Genomic DNA, 16,778 nt, shown 5'->3' with positions numbered 1-16,778 from the left:
TGTTCTTCATGTTAGGTCTGAAGGTGCTGAAGTTACAAGTGAAGACTGTACACAAGTACAAATATTCGGCGTATTTATACTCATTGTAGCAATTATTTTTTGGGTTTAATTTCAAAATATTTTGTTTATTTAACACAACATTAAACATTGAAATTTCTTTATAAAATGCAGTAATTTTAATGACCCATTTCATTATTATAGTTCAAGTGTATATTAATAGTATAATAATTTATTACTTAAATAAAATTTATGTTATTTATAGTTTACGTAAAGTATTCTTTAGAAATATTATATTTGAATTTATTTGTAACATTTTATACTCAAATTGTTAGCGTGTCGGATGATCGAGACAATTAAAGTGTTGTTATGTGTTTCGGAATTCCGACGTCAAATCCAGGTAATTGGAATCCTGGAGAATTTTTCGGGTGTGATTTGTTACTAATATAACTGTCTTGGCACGGGATGTATTTGAAAACAAGCTCTGTTAGCGCCCAGAAAAACATCTTTAAATAAACTCAAGACGTACCTTTTACGTGTGAAGGGTTGAATTAATGGAATATCGCAGTGCAACACATGGACATTCTACTAAGAGGAAAATACGTTTCGAGAGGACTTTGTATACGAAGTTCGCTCTGTTTACGTTTCATACACATGATAAAAATCAGCTTCACGTTGCTTCAGCTTCATCACTTTCTTTATCTGAATACTGTTTACACGTGTCATATATACAATCAAGAAATGTTTACAACGAAAAAGTGTAAAGTGCAAATTTTTATACATCCTTTATACAAGCAGTCCCCAACCTTTTTATTGCCGCGGACCGGTCAACGTTTGATATTTTACCGAGGCCCACTGAGGGGGGACGTTGATTGTTTATATTTTAGATTGATTTAATTTAATTGTATTTAAACATGCCTTCAAAATAAAATACAGTTACACCAAAAAATGAATATAATGTGATTTAACATTTTAACTCACTAGAACGCTAAATCACTGAGAACCCTGAGCTTGTTTTTATGCAACAAGACAGTTCCATCTCGGGGTAATAGGAGACAATGACACCCGAAGTGTGTTTCTTATGTCCAGTTTATTCCGTTGTCCCGTCGTCCATTAAAAGTCGCACAAACAGAGAGAAATTCACCATAGTAAATAAAATGGAAATACCAGTAATTTGATGTTCCTTGGGCGGCCCGGTACCATTTGATCTACGAACCGGTACCGGTCCGAGGCCCTGAGGTTGGGGACCACTGCTTTAAACTATTTTTTTATTATTAATTAAATTTTAAAGCAATTAATCAGCTTCAATAAATTAAAGTGTTATATTAGTGAAGTACTTTTAATTCCATTCTCATGTGTAACTCGATTACCTTAAAATTACTTAATTTTACATAATTCAAGTCATGGGACATTCGTTATTGTTGGGTTGCAATTTTTAAATTACAGACCAATAGATTTTTAGTGTCGTCCGTCTGTTTATCTGTTCTTCTATAACTTCGAGTTAGATAAGTTAAAATGGAAATCATATAAACGACTTTAAGCATTTCTTATCTGGTGTCGATTTTTTATACACGATTACCCACATTACCCGTTTAAAAGGCTTTCTGATTCGTAATCGTAGCGTGCCAAAGCCATTCCTCGAATAAGATCACAGCACAAACACCGACAGTGTGCCTAGTCTGGAGTCATGTGAGTAGTCACACGAATATCTAAGGAGTAATATTTGGTAATTCCCAGATAATGAAGAAAAGTGATATCTATTCACCAACATTAGTTTTCGCTATAAAGAGATAGTGCTATATTGGTCAGCGAAATATCGAGGTGTTACTGCATATATGCTTGTCACCGGTAATTTTTTTATGTTTATTTTACAGTACCAATAGTATTGTGTTATATATTCTTTCTTGTACGAGATTTTTTGTAAATGAATATAATGTTTATGTATACCTATGTAATTTAAATAAATTAATTTTTAATAATTAACATTATCAGAAATTAGGTTCATTTTGAAACATTAATACTAGATTTCGAAGTTATTAAGAGAAAATAGTTAAATTTGCGTATAGTCTTTAATAAATATATCTTCATGAATTATTAATTTTGTAATAAATAGTAATGTTTATAAAGGTATTGTCGCAGGCCGGATGGCCAAGAGGCTAAGGTGACACCTACTGCTCTGGGAGACTCGGCATCGAATCCGGACAGGTCAAGTAAACCCCTGGAATTTTCCGGGGGAGTGGTCCCCGTCCCTCACCACCCGGCCGCCCCATTGTGGCCTGGCCGAAACCATAATGGGCCTGCTATAACAGGCTATATTAGTGCCCACGGAGCGGAAAGAGTATAAAAAAAAAGGGATTGTCGTTTGTTATAGTTATCTCTATTACATGCAGGTAAGACCTTAACACCATAGTTAATTATACAATGAGTGTTTTAAAGTTCCAACTCATCACTATGGTAGATCTACTGTACGTTTACTAATAATTTTTCACGCTAATATGGCCATTTCTTATACTGCAAAGAACTGCTGAATTACTGAGAATAATCTGCCCATTAGCAAGGAATGACAACTGCTACCCAATGGTATAGACTCTATACTATAGAGTGATTTTTAGATGCTGGAATGCAAATAATACTGTGCGCAAATATGCAATGCTATTAACACAAATGAAAACCGAGTAACCATTAAAACAGAACAAGTGACTGACATTTTCAGAGAAACGACAGCGCATAGGCAATAACACTGGAAGTATTCCAGATTATCGAAGGCCGAATTGGAGAAAAGTCTACTGTAATCTAATATTCCAACAACGAAAGTGTTCATGATAAATCTGTCTTTATTTCTTTGTTATAAAAATACTCATTTTTCAAAACGATTTACACTTTAAAGACCATGCTTATATCTGGTATTTATATATTAACATTTTGAATCCAGTATTAAGACAAACTTGTAAATATTTTAATAAAGCGATTAAACGGAGTATCATCACTTCCACTGGACACAGTTCCAACTTCAGGTAACAATGCCTTGCACGTGGCATCTTCCGGTGTGTAATTTTCGCACACGACGTCAGGTAAGTTTGACACAGAAAACGCTATAAATTTCCCCACGAATTCTTTAGCTTCGGCTCCACATTCTTTCTCTATTAAATCGGCTCCACACTTTCGGAATCGACCATAAGAACTACAAAGAAACAATTGTTACTCGCTATTTAACTAATATTTAATGGTGTGTATTTGGTAATTCGAACCTACCAGCAAGCCAGATTTACTCTATCACTTGAAGGAGTCGAAGGAAGTTTCGATATAGCAGCGAGAGCGTCATTTGCACACTATTGTTGATTTTTCCATACTTTAGAAAGGCATGCCGCGTGTTTTAGTAATGCTGTAAAATGAAAATAAGTAAATAAAATATTGCAACAATGCAACTAAATCCAGCAATATTAAATATATTTTTACTCGTTCTCAATTCGTTTCCTGGTGTGCAGAATTGATCGAAATTTTCTTGATGTTCAGAATTGACAAAAGAAATTAATTGCTTGTACAGAGGAGTTGTACATCTGTCTGTGTATTTATTGAAACAAGCTGCAGTTTCCTTTAGGTACCTGAAATATTATAATGTGATATATAGTTAAACTTGAAATAATGCTAACCTCGAGAAGCCCCAATAAATATACGTGAATATATATTTTGTTAATAATTCCTCTTAGTTATTAAATACAGAAATTTACATTGCGAAGGATATTATTATTAGAAAATTATCTGGCATTTAAAGTTTCAAATATCAAATTTCATTGTAGATTTCATTAATTTAACTCATTTTTAGTTTATGTGAAATTGTTCGGTTTAGTGTCACACTCTGATTCTATGTTAATTTCAAAAGCAATTGTATTGTGTCGCTACATCTAGATAAATTTTCGTATCTTCTTTTTGTAGAAAATACCTACTCGCATCGTGTTTGGATTTCTTCTTCGTTTTGTGGAATGGGATGACTTTGAAAAATCTGAGATCTTCTAATGGCGCATGCTTCTAATTCTCTCCAATGACACGAGTCTTGTTTTGACAGTTGAATTACTAAGGAAATTATTTAAGTTTTAAAGACTTTAATCACGCAATGTAATTTAAAATTTAAAACTATGTTTTTTTCTAAAGAAATTTGGACACCCGAACATTTAGTTATTTAAGGAATACATTACAAAGTTGAGAAAAATTGCTTTAGTCATACAATAAATTAACCAGTTAATTCTTTTCAATTAATTATAATTAATAGTTGTATTTGTTTTTGGCTGTAAGATTACGGTTTTTGGTAACCAATTAAAGTAATGAATTAAAAATCTTGATTGTATCATCAACGATCAACGTTAAACCATGAAAGATCAATCTATATTCCTAAATATTTCTTATCGTATATTGTTTTGTTGGGATTTTTATAAAAGTTTTCGACATATTAAGCGATTTAAATCAGACATAGAGGTAGAGAATTACGTAATTTAATATACTAAATTATTTCATTGCATTAACTTACAGAAAGTAAAGACAATAAAGCATGCAGCCTTCATTGTATAGCTGGAATACGTACACCTTGCAGTAAGAAGTGTACAATTGTAGAAGTGTTATGCGTATTTATAGTCGAAGTATGAGTAATTTTCTAAAAGAAATTTCAAGATTTAGCTATTATGTAGATAAAAATTAGTTTATTAGATAATAATACCTTATTTTCTACATTCGTGACTTCTTGAACTCAATAATTTTAAACATTTTTCTTCATAAATAACATTATTTTAATGACCCGTATCAATTCTACTGTTCGAATGTATGATTAATATAATAGTAATAATTAACTTGTTTGTTATTTAGAAATGAGGTTATTTACGATGAAGTTAAAACATTTCATTCTTTCTGTGATATTTTTAATGCAATATAAGTTGTGTAAAATTTTACCTGTCAAAAAAAAGTTAGCAACGAGTTGCATAACTTTCACGGCAAACAAAATGTAAAATTAATTGGGTGTAATTTTTTAAATAAATTTTTAAAACTTTATATATTAATAATTATTATAAAATGGCAGAAAGCTTCATTTTAAAGGTATAGAAGAGTTTTATAAAACGTTATAAATTGTAATAACGAGTAAATGCGTCATTAAGTCCGATCTCACTCGAGATATGACTCCATTTTTCCACTCCCTTGACCTTTAACTATCAAAATTTAATAACTTGAATGTTTCTTATACACACGATTTTGCCAAATTTCGTTTCTTATACATTACCCTATCCAAAGATATTAAAAGAAACAGAAGCCAAAAAACACACAAACACATCAATAGTACATACATATAAGCTCCTTCCAAAGAATCATTTCCTGTTTTAAATTCAGAAGGCCTCATGACGTGGAGATTTGCAGAAAGTATCGAGAGTGAAATTTATCACCATTCTAATTCTTTCATGTCTTAAATACGTTACAGTTAAATCGATAAATCTAGTAAATATACATAATAACTTGCGTTTGGCGGCTCCCGCATCTTGTTAAATGCAACGGGAAAGATATAGAAGTAGAAGATCGATACAGAGCTATGGAAGACAATTTAAAAGATAATGTCTCACTTTATTAATAACTTCAACAATGTTAAAAGAAAAAGAGATGATGTTAAAGTCTCAGGTAAGGAGTGACTCCAGGGATCATTCTTCAGGTGGATGTGAAGGCAAGAAGGACGAGATTGGCACTGAAAAAGGAAAATTGGTTTAAAAGTATTCGAGGAATCAGTTTGTTGTGTTCCAGACACTTTTTATTCAAAACGTTTCTAATCCTGATAATCCTTTATATCAGGTATAGTATTTTCTACAGCAAACAAATATTAAATGGTTTAATTAACTACTTATAATTTATTATTCAATATTCTCTTCTACGTACTCATCTCGGGCTAATGTAAATTCCCACCCCTTTTCAGTTTCATATAATTTGTGAGTGCTTCCATAAAAGAACAACCATACATAAAAATGCAATTTTGAGTACGAGTGCATTTCCAGTGTTTATAATTCTAAATACGTCTTAATCCCATGGGGATCGTTAGAGAGTTTGGTATAAAAATTGTCATTATTGTGAAGAATTGTGTGAATTTTATCGCCTTTTTATGACCCTTTTAACTCGTTAACATCAATCAATAGGCAAATCTCATAAACTAATGACAATTCTCTGGTACGAAGAAACGTTTCATGTATTAGTAGATAAAATACAATTTTTTTCTTACAAAATACTCTATTCCAATTAAGTACTGTATTAATCAATGGGTTCAAAATAACAATAAATAGTTTCATTAAATAAATTCATTTAGTATTTCAAGAATTCCGTATACTGTAGTGCTTTTCCGGAAGAAAAAATATAGTATTAATAGTTTAGAAAATTAAATAATTATGAAAGTATTATTAACTACTTTCAGGGTTTGATCCTATGGACTTTACGTACGTCAAGATGTTCATGTGTCAGAATTCTGTATTCTGTACAACAGAATGTCGATTAGTCGGGAATTTGTACGTCAGGATGTTAATTTTTCAGATTTTCATCGAATTTTTACATAAATTCTTTCATGATGACGACCAGTTTTTACAACACAAAGGTTGAAGACAATTCATTTTGCGAAAAAGGTATTTTGAGAATTAGAAATAAGGGAACGAAACGGATAAAAGTTAATATAAAGATTAATATTTTTAATTACTTATATAATACGTGTTTCATATGTTTATATAAAGAAGTAACAATGTGTTATATAAAGAATGTAGTATCGTATACTTCTATGAGATAAAATTTCTTTCAGAAATAACTAAATAAATTTACTAAAAATAACTATCCGAAGAAAAACGCCCATCCATCTCGTGCTGCAGTTCATGTAAAACCGTTTTCGTACGAATAAACTAAAATGTTAACGTCCAAAATAATTTTAACAATGCAAACAATTTTTCTTTTAGGCAAAATATCTTTATTCTTTTCTGTTACATGAATTTAAAGATATTTTTGACATTTTACTTATAAATCATTCATCACTACGTGTCATCTACTACGTTCATGCGTTAAAGTGAACTTGTAAATATTTTAATAAAGCGATTAAACGGAGTATCATCACTTCCACTGGACACAGTTCCCACTGCAGGTAACAATGCCTTGCACGTGGCATCCTCCGGTGTGTAATTTTGGCACACGACGTCAGGTAAGTTTGACACTGAAAATGCTATAAATTTCTCCACAAATTCTTTTGCTTCGACTCCACATTCTTTCTCTATTAAATCGGCTCCACACTTTCGGAATCGACCATAAGAACTAAAAAAACAATTGTTACTAGCTATTTAACTAATATTTAATAATGTGTATTGAGTAATTCAAACGTACCAGCAAGCCAGATTTACTCTATCACTTGAAGGAGTCGAAGGAAGCTTCGATATAGCAGCGAAAGCGTCATTTGCACACGATTGCTGATCCTTCCATACTTTAGAAAGACATGCCGAGTGTTTTAGTAATGCTGTAAAATGAAAATAAGTAAATAAAATATTGCAACAATACAACTAAATCCAGCAATAAAAAATATATTTTTACTCGTTCTTAATTCGTTTCCTGGTGTGCAGAATTGATTGAAATTTTCTTCAGATTCAGAATTGACGAAAGAAATTAATTGCTGATACAAAGGGGTTGCACATCTGTCTGTGTATTTATTGAAACAAGCTGCAATTTCTCTAAGGTATCTGAAATATTACAATATAGAATATGTCATTTTAAATTTATTTTCCAATAAGAATTATTTAAATAACGCTGACTGCATCTTACTGGCATCGACTTTCTATTTCTTGTTCGTTTTTTGGAATGGGATCACTCTGAAAAATCTGAGATCTTCTAATGGCGCAGACTTCTAATTCTTTCCAATGACACGAGTCTTGCTTTGAAAGATTAATTACTGTGAAAAAAACAATTATGCAAGTTTTAAAATGAAAACTTAAATAACATTACATCTGTGAAAATTATTTGTACTTCTTCAATGTATACAGTAATAATTACCGAATTCATTAATTACTGTTTTTTATGAATTTTCGTGTAATTTCGATACTAAAATAAACCAAATTTACGTCAGTTATAGATAAAGACATTACACTTGTTTATACTGCACACTAAATTAATTTATTTTTTCAGCAAAGAATATTTATATTATAGTGTTTGAAAGGTTTTAATGTATACCATATATACAGTCGACCCCCCTATAACACTGTTGATTATTCCGTTTTATATGAATTCCATGTTATACGAGTCACTTAGATTTTACAAATACGTGAGCCGTTCACAGCCCGGCACACATATTTGTAAAATCTAAGTGACTCGTACAACATGGAATTCATATAAAACGGAATAATCAACAGTGTTATAGGGGGGTCGACTGTACTACTATATCAGCGTAAAAACAAATATATAAATTTATATAACTGCTCACACTTACCAATAGTGAAAATAGTGAAGTGGATTATGTTCTTCATGTTAGGTCTGAAGGTGCTGAAGTTACAAGTGAAGACTGTACACAAGTACAAATATTCGGCGTATTTATACTCATTGTAGCAATTATTTTTTGGGTTTAATTTCAAAATATTTTGTTTATTTAACACAACATTAAACATTGAAATTTCTTTATAAAATGCAGTAATTTTAATGACCCATTTCATTATTATAGTTCAAGTGTATATTAATAGTATAATAATTTATTACTTAAATAAAATTTATGTTATTTATAGTTTACGTAAAGTATTCTTTAGAAATATTATATTTGAATTTATTTGTAACATTTTATACTCAAATTGTTAGCGTGTCGGATGATCGAGACAATTAAAGTGTTGTTATGTGTTTCGGAATTCCGACGTCAAATCCAGGTAATTGGAATCCTGGAGAATTTTTCGGGTGTGATTTGTTACTAATATAACTGTCTTGGCACGGGATGTATTTGAAAACAAGCTCTGTTAGCGCCCAGAAAAACATCTTTAAATAAACTCAAGACGTACCTTTTACGTGTGAAGGGTTGAATTAATGGAATATCGCAGTGCAACACATGGACATTCTACTAAGAGGAAAATACGTTTCGAGAGGACTTTGTATACGAAGTTCGCTCTGTTTACGTTTCATACACATGATAAAAATCAGCTTCACGTTGCTTCAGCTTCATCACTTTCTTTATCTGAATACTGTTTACACGTGTCATATATACAATCAAGAAATGTTTACAACGAAAAAGTGTAAAGTGCAAATTTTTATACATCCTTTATACAAGCAGTCCCCAACCTTTTTATTGCCGCGGACCTGTCAACGTTTGATATTTTACCGAGGCCCACTGAGGGGGGACGTTGATTGTTTATATTTTAGATTGATTTAATTTAATTGTATTTCAACATGCCTTCAAAATAAAATACAGTTACACCAAAAAATGAATATAATGTGATTTAACATTTTAACTCACTAGAACGCTAAATCACTGAGAACCCTGAGCTTGTTTTTATGCAACAAGACAGTTCCATCTCGGGGTAATAGGAGACAATGACACCCGAAGTGTGTTTCTTATGTCCAGTTTATTCCGTTGTCCCGTCGTCTATTAAAAGTTGCACAAACAGAGAGAAATTCACCATAGTAAATAAAATGGAAATACCAGTAATTTGATGTTCCTTGGGCGGCCCGGTACCATTTGATCTACGAACCGGTACCGGTCCGAGGCCCTGAGGTTGGGGACCACTGCTTTAAACTATTTTTTTATTATTAATTAAATTTTAAAGCAATTAATCAGCTTCAATAAATTAAAGTGTTATATTAGTGAAGTACTTTTAATTCCATTCTCATGTGTAACTCGATTACCTTAAAATTACTTAATTTTACATAATTCAAGTCATGGGACATTCGTTATTGTTGGGTTGCAATTTTTAAATTACAGACCAATAGATTTTTAGTGTCGTCCGTCTGTTTATCTGTTCTTCTATAACTTCGAGTTAGATAAGTTAAAATGGAAATCATATAAACGACTTTAAGCATTTCTTATCTGGTGTCGATTTTTTATACACGATTACCCACATTACCCGTTTAAAAGGCTTTCTGATTCGTAATCGTAGCGTGCCAAAGCCATTCCTCGAATAAGATCACAGCACAAACACCGACAGTGTGCCTAGTCTGGAGTCATGTGAGTAGTCACACGAATATCTAAGGAGTAATATTTGGTAATTCCCAGATAATGAAGAAAAGTGATATCTATTCACCAACATTAGTTTTCGCTATAAAGAGATAGTGCTATATTGGTCAGCGAAATATCGAGGTGTTACTGCATATATGCTTGTCACCGGTAATTTTTTTATGTTTATTTTACAGTACCAATAGTATTGTGTTATATATTCTTTCTTGTACGAGATTTTTTGTAAATGAATATAATGTTTATGTATACCTATGTAATTTAAATAAATTAATTTTTAATAATTAACATTATCAGAAATTAGGTTCATTTTGAAACATTAATACTAGATTTCGAAGTTATTAAGAGAAAATAGTTAAATTTGCGTATAGTCTTTAATAAATATATCTTCATGAATTATTAATTTTGTAATAAATAGTAATGTTTATAAAGGTATTGTCGCAGGCCGGATGGCCAAGAGGCTAAGGTGACACCTACTGCTCTGGGAGACTCGGCATCGAATCCGGACAGGTCAAGTAAACCCCTGGAATTTTCCGGGGGAGTGGTCCCCGTCCCTCACCACCCGGCCGCCCCATTGTGGCCTGGCCGAAACCATAATGGGCCTGCTATAACAGGCTATATTAGTGCCCACGGAGCGGAAAGAGTATAAAAAAAAAGGGATTGTCGTTTGTTATAGTTATCTCTATTACATGCAGGTAAGACCTTAACACCATAGTTAATTATACAATGAGTGTTTTAAAGTTCCAACTCATCACTATGGTAGATCTACTGTACGTTTACTAATAATTTTTCACGCTAATATGGCCATTTCTTATACTGCAAAGAACTGCTGAATTACTGAGAATAATCTGCCCATTAGCAAGGAATGACAACTGCTACCCAATGGTATAGACTCTATACTATAGAGTGATTTTTAGATGCTGGAATGCAAATAATACTGTGCGCAAATATGCAATGCTATTAACACAAATGAAAACCGAGTAACCATTAAAACAGAACAAGTGACTGACATTTTCAGAGAAACGACAGCGCATAGGCAATAACACTGGAAGTATTCCAGATTATCGAAGGCCGAATTGGAGAAAAGTCTACTGTAATCTAATATTCCAACAACGAAAGTGTTCATGATAAATCTGTCTTTATTTCTTTGTTATAAAAATACTCATTTTTCAAAACGATTTACACTTTAAAGACCATGCTTATATCTGGTATTTATATATTAACATTTTGAATCCAGTATTAAGACAAACTTGTAAATATTTTAATAAAGCGATTAAACGGAGTATCATCACTTCCACTGGACACAGTTCCAACTTCAGGTAACAATGCCTTGCACGTGGCATCTTCCGGTGTGTAATTTTCGCACACGACGTCAGGTAAGTTTGACACAGAAAACGCTATAAATTTCCCCACGAATTCTTTAGCTTCGGCTCCACATTCTTTCTCTATTAAATCGGCTCCACACTTTCGGAATCGACCATAAGAACTACAAAGAAACAATTGTTACTCGCTATTTAACTAATATTTAATGGTGTGTATTTGGTAATTCGAACCTACCAGCAAGCCAGATTTACTCTATCACTTGAAGGAGTCGAAGGAAGTTTCGATATAGCAGCGAAAGCGTCATTCGCACACGATTGCTGATCCTTCCATACTTTAGAAAGACATGCCGAGTGTTTTAGTAATGCTGTAAAATGAAAATAAGTAAATAAAATATTGCAACAATACAACTAAATCCAGCAATAATAAATATATTTTTACTCGTTCTCAATTCGTTTCCTGGTGTGCAGAATTGATTAAAATTTTCTTCAGATTCAGAATTGACGAAAGAAATTAATTGCTGGTACAAAGGGGTTGCACATCTGTCTGTGTATTTATTGAAACAAGCTGCAGTTTCTCTAAGGTATCTGAAATATTGCAATATAGAATATGTCATTTTGAATTTATTTTTTAACAAGTATTATTTAAATAACGCTGACTGCATCTTACTGGCATCGACTTTCTATTTCTTCTTCGTTCTTTGGAATGGGATAATTCTGAAAAATCTGAGATTGTCTAATGGCGCAGGCTTCTAATTCTCTCCAATGACACGAGTCTTGCTTTGAAAGTTTAATTACTGTTCAATAAAAATAATTATTTTAAATTGTAAAATACAACTTAACCTGCAAACAACGGTTATTGTTTGTATTTTAAAGTGGCTATCGTTCTGATATTTTATAAGATAGTATATGTTACTAGTATTTAGTTAATTATATAATTTTTTATGAATTCCTACACTTACCAAGAGTCAATATAGTGAAGTAGATAATGTTCTTCATATTACAACTGAAGGTGTGCTGAAGTTAGAACTGAAGACTGTACACAAATACAAATATTCAGCGTATTTATACTCGTTGTGGTAATTATTTCCTGAGTTTAATTTCAAAATATTTTTACTATTTAAGATAACATTGAAGATTGAAATTTGTTTTGTCAAGTGAAAGGATATTTCTTCATAAAATACCGTAATTTTAATGACCCATTTCATTGTTATAGTTCAAGTGTATAATAATAATAATATAATAGTTTATTACTTAAATAGAAATTACGTTATTTATAGTTGAAATAAACTAGTCTTTAGAAATGTTACATATGAATTAAAATTTGTAAATTAGTCTTCTATTTTTAATGTTTAAAATCCGTAAGGTTCAGTCATGCGTAATGGTTGCAGCGATTAGAATCATCCTACTGTTTATGGGATCTCAGAACCAATCTGGAAAATTGGAAACTGAAGGATTTTCATAGATGATTTGTGCTTAATAATGTCCACGTGTTTCATCTTCCGGAAGCCCTATTGCTTGCTGAGCCTTGCGGTTCTTCTTCAGAAGGCTGTATTAGTGCCTTCACGAAATATTTTAATACTTTTTAGACAGCAACGATTGTAATGATGAGATATTACACAGCAACACTCGTGCGATCTGCCAAGGAATAGATATCTTCTACTAGTGGAAGCTGGTTTCTGTTCAAGTGTTATACAAGTGTTGAAAGTCTGTAAAACTGCACGTGGCCGTAGATATGAACACACGATTGTGATTTTATCCGCTGAATTATTTTATCCATTCGATCACTAAACGGCTGTACGAACCATACATTTCATTTATTGTATGATAAATTTATATTTGGAGCAGTTTTACCTGTAAATTACAATAGTGTTTGAACTAAATGATTTTATCACTAAATAAATTTATTTTAAGGTTAAATACAAGTGTTATTTAGTGAATTCCTTTTGACTCTATCATCAAAAACAGTACTTATGTTTGAGCTTGAAAGTATGTGTGCTGTCGAGGCAGATTCCAGATTAAAACACGTGTCGTTTGTCGTTTTTGGATAATGTAATTTCAATTACCTTACAATTTACTTGCTTAATCTTACATAATTGAAGTAATAAGAAATGAGTTGCAATTGTCAAATTGCAGACCTATAGATTATCAGTGTTATCAATCTATTTATCCACCCTTCCTTACTTTCGAGAATAGAGTTAGATAGATGAAAATCGAGAACAGATACGGGTATGATTAGGAGTCGGAGGTCCCGAGTACCTTCATAATAACTTCCAGTTCGACCGGAAGCGAGAATAAATCAGTAACGAACACTACTAAAAATCAGTGATTTTTAGTAGTGTTTGTAAGCATTTTATATTCATATGACACGCCACTTAACTTAATTTTGTCTATTGTTCTGTAAATTAAATAAAACAATGTTGTTTATTTAATTCACAAAAGATACATTTTAACAGATTAAATAAAACTCGTGTAATCAATTCAAAAAGGTTTTGTTTTTGACTTGTAAACTTATTGTTCTTTGAAAATGATTTATTTAATAAGCTTCTAAAGTTTTCGCGGCACACCTACGATCCTCGCGTGGCACACCCGTTTAAATACACTGATATGCAACAATACGACATACGGGCGATGTACCGAGGAAGTGCTACCGGGAAAACTTTTTATGGTAGTCTGCCTCTCATTTAGAAGTGTTTAAATTAACAGAAGTGATTGTTTTGGTATCAACGATTAGACACAATACCATAATCATACCCTTGCTCAAAGAGCAAAACACCCATCCGTAGTCGAGTGGATAAAGCAAGTGCCCAATTAGTTGGGGTTTTACGTCTTACGAACGGTTTTCCAAGCCTTCTATAAGTGTTTAACATTTAAATACAAGCCACTTCCTTATTAAAAGATCGCCCAAGTTTTCTTGTTTTTTTTCAATAAAACAAACAAACTAAACTATTCAAGTAAAATGGTAACCTTATTTTACAAAATAACATATTATTTACAGGTTTTGAGTTATTAAATTCATTTACTTATTAAAGGCGAAATACATGAAGGCTGCGAAACCTTCACAAGGTTAATAAAATTTGCATTGACTAATTTAATTGTACACGAAATTTCAGTGTAATTAAAGTGTAAATTCAAATAAGGATCCATCAAAGAAATTCGTAATGGATACTACTCGTATTTATTAGTAAGCCTACATTTAATCAAGTGTTTTTCTATTGTGTATTGAGATCACTATAAATGAATACCTAAATTAAAAACAACAAATGTTTCTTTATTCAATTCCTTTTCATGAATACATGTTGTAAACAGAGAATACATTTCTTATATTTTTCAACAATACACTGAAGATTTTTATGAATAATTACATTATTATTCACTTTGTTATGGATAAACTTGTGAATATTTTAATGAAACGATTAAACGGTGAATTATTACTTCCACTGGGTGTTGTTCCTGCTTCAGGTAACAATGCCTTGCACGTATCATCTTCCGGTTTGAAATTTTGGCACACGACGTCAGGTAAGTTTGACACAGAAAATGCTATAAATTTCACAACGAATTCGTTGGCTTCGGATCCACATTGCTTTTCTATTAAATCGGCTCCACAGTTTCTGAATCTTCGATAAGAACTACAAAGAAACAATTGTTACTCTCTATTTAAGTAATATTAAATGGTGCATATTGGGTAATTCGAACGTACCAGCAAGCCAGATTTACTCTATCACTTGAAGGAGTCGAAGGAAGTTTCGATATAGCAGCGAAAGCGTCATTCGCACAAGATTGCTGATCCTTCCATACTTTAGAAAGGCATGCCGCGTGTTTTAGTAATGCTACAAAATTAAAATAAGTAAATAAAATATTGTAACAATACAACTAAATCCATCAATAATAAATAAATTTTTTTTACTCGTTCTCATTTCATTTCCTGGTGTGCAGAATTTATTTAGATTTTCTTGAGATTCAGAATTGACGAAAGAAATTAATTGCTGGTACAAAGGGGTTGCGCATCTGTCTGTGTATTTATTTACACATGCAGTAGTGTCTTTAAGGTATCTGAAATATTCAAATGTATTTAATATTTCTTTAATTATTGTTTATAAACGTTAAATACAGTACTTACTCGCATCGACTATCAATTTCTGCTTCATTTTGTGGTATTGGATTACTCTGAAAAATTAATGAGCTTCGAATTGCACACGCTTCTAATTCTCTCCAGTGACACGAATCCTGTTTTGACAGTGACACTAGTATAAGGGAGAAAAACTTATATTATAAATAATGATCTACAATAATTTCTGCTTATAGTATTTATTATAAACAACTATCATCTCTAAAATCCCCTAATATTAGCTGAATAGACAGATCTAAGAAGTGCAGTCTCTTATTTTCTTCACGTGCTTAATACCTAAATAAATACTGGTTTTCTGAATAAAGCACCCCATATATATATTTCTCCTACTAATATAGAAAAAAACTAGGTGTATTGTAAATATTTATAAAGTTTTTTTACACTTACCAAGAGTAAATAAAACAAAGTAGACGATATTCTTCATGATAGAAGTGAAGATGCTTGCAACTTACAGGTGAAAACTGTACAACTTTGAAGCCATTTTACTTATTTATAGTCGTCGAAAGAGCAATTTTCTGGAAACAATTTCGAAATTCGTAATTATTTATTAACATTTAGAAGAATTGAAGTATTTGATAATAAATAACTTATGAAATAACAGGAGATTTTCGAAAATAACTCGTGACGTCTTCAAATTAGTTACTTCCTGTGAAATTCTTCTATTGTTTCTCATAGAAAATACAAGTTTCCACATAAATTTTTATTTGTATAAGGTCCAATTTTATTATCACAGTACAAAAATACGACTAATAAGATAATAATATATTTATTTATATAAAATTTAGGTTATTTTATTGTTTAGAAATATTTGTTTCGTTTATTTATAAATGAAATAAATATAAAAATGTCAGTGTTTTTGATGTANTATAATACGTGTTTCATATGTTTATATAAAGAAGTAACAATGTGTTATATAAAGAATGTAGTATCGTATACTTCTATGAGATAAAATTTCTTTCAGAAATAACTAAATAAATTTACTAAAAATAACTATCCGAAGAAAAACGCCCATCCATCTCGTGCTGCAGTTCATGTAAAACCGTTTTCGTACGAATAAACTAAAATGTTAACGTCCAAAATAATTTTAACAATGCAAACAATTTTTCTTTTAGGCAAAATATCTTTATTCTTTTCTGTTACATGAATT

The 16,778-nt window shown here is 31.5% G+C and overlaps 3 protein-coding genes and 1 pseudogene across 3 annotated transcripts; all 4 read right to left on the bottom strand.

The window, feature by feature from the left end:
* Window positions 1-2,931: 2,931 nt before the first annotated feature.
* LOC111636748 lies at window positions 2,932-4,075 on the bottom strand (annotated as a pseudogene).
* A 2,960-nt stretch (window positions 4,076-7,035) lies between these two features.
* LOC111636767 lies at window positions 7,036-9,034 on the bottom strand. The gene is made up of 6 exons (XM_023382095.1): window positions 9,018-9,034; window positions 8,465-8,536; window positions 7,804-7,930; window positions 7,576-7,721; window positions 7,372-7,501; window positions 7,036-7,302 (listed from the first exon to the last, which is right to left on the bottom strand). Exons 2-6 carry the CDS (start codon window positions 8,499-8,501, stop codon window positions 7,056-7,058), a joined length of 687 nt encoding a protein of 228 aa, XP_023237863.1. The 5' UTR covers window positions 8,502-8,536; window positions 9,018-9,034; the 3' UTR covers window positions 7,036-7,055.
* A 2,388-nt stretch (window positions 9,035-11,422) lies between these two features.
* On the bottom strand, window positions 11,423-12,501 carry LOC111636747. Its single transcript, XM_023382068.1, has 5 exons — window positions 12,465-12,501; window positions 12,173-12,299; window positions 11,945-12,090; window positions 11,741-11,870; window positions 11,423-11,669 (listed from the first exon to the last, which is right to left on the bottom strand). The coding sequence occupies exons 1-5, from the start codon at window positions 12,499-12,501 to the stop codon at window positions 11,423-11,425; spliced, it is 687 nt and encodes a 228-aa protein (XP_023237836.1).
* Window positions 12,502-14,790: 2,289 nt separating this feature from the next.
* On the bottom strand, window positions 14,791-16,108 carry LOC111636758. Its single transcript, XM_023382086.1, has 5 exons — window positions 16,019-16,108; window positions 15,623-15,746; window positions 15,410-15,555; window positions 15,203-15,332; window positions 14,791-15,131 (listed from the first exon to the last, which is right to left on the bottom strand). Exons 1-5 carry the CDS (start codon window positions 16,053-16,055, stop codon window positions 14,876-14,878), a joined length of 693 nt encoding a protein of 230 aa, XP_023237854.1. The 5' UTR covers window positions 16,056-16,108; the 3' UTR covers window positions 14,791-14,875.
* Window positions 16,109-16,778: the final 670 nt, after the last annotated feature.

The sequence above is a fragment of the Centruroides sculpturatus genome, unplaced genomic scaffold (assembly GCF_000671375.1).
Source record: "Centruroides sculpturatus isolate CEXI.00-Female unplaced genomic scaffold, Cexi_2.0 scaffold874, whole genome shotgun sequence".
NCBI classification, from domain to species: domain Eukaryota; kingdom Metazoa; phylum Arthropoda; class Arachnida; order Scorpiones; family Buthidae; genus Centruroides; species Centruroides sculpturatus.
This window is presented reverse-complemented; position numbering and strand designations above follow the sequence as displayed.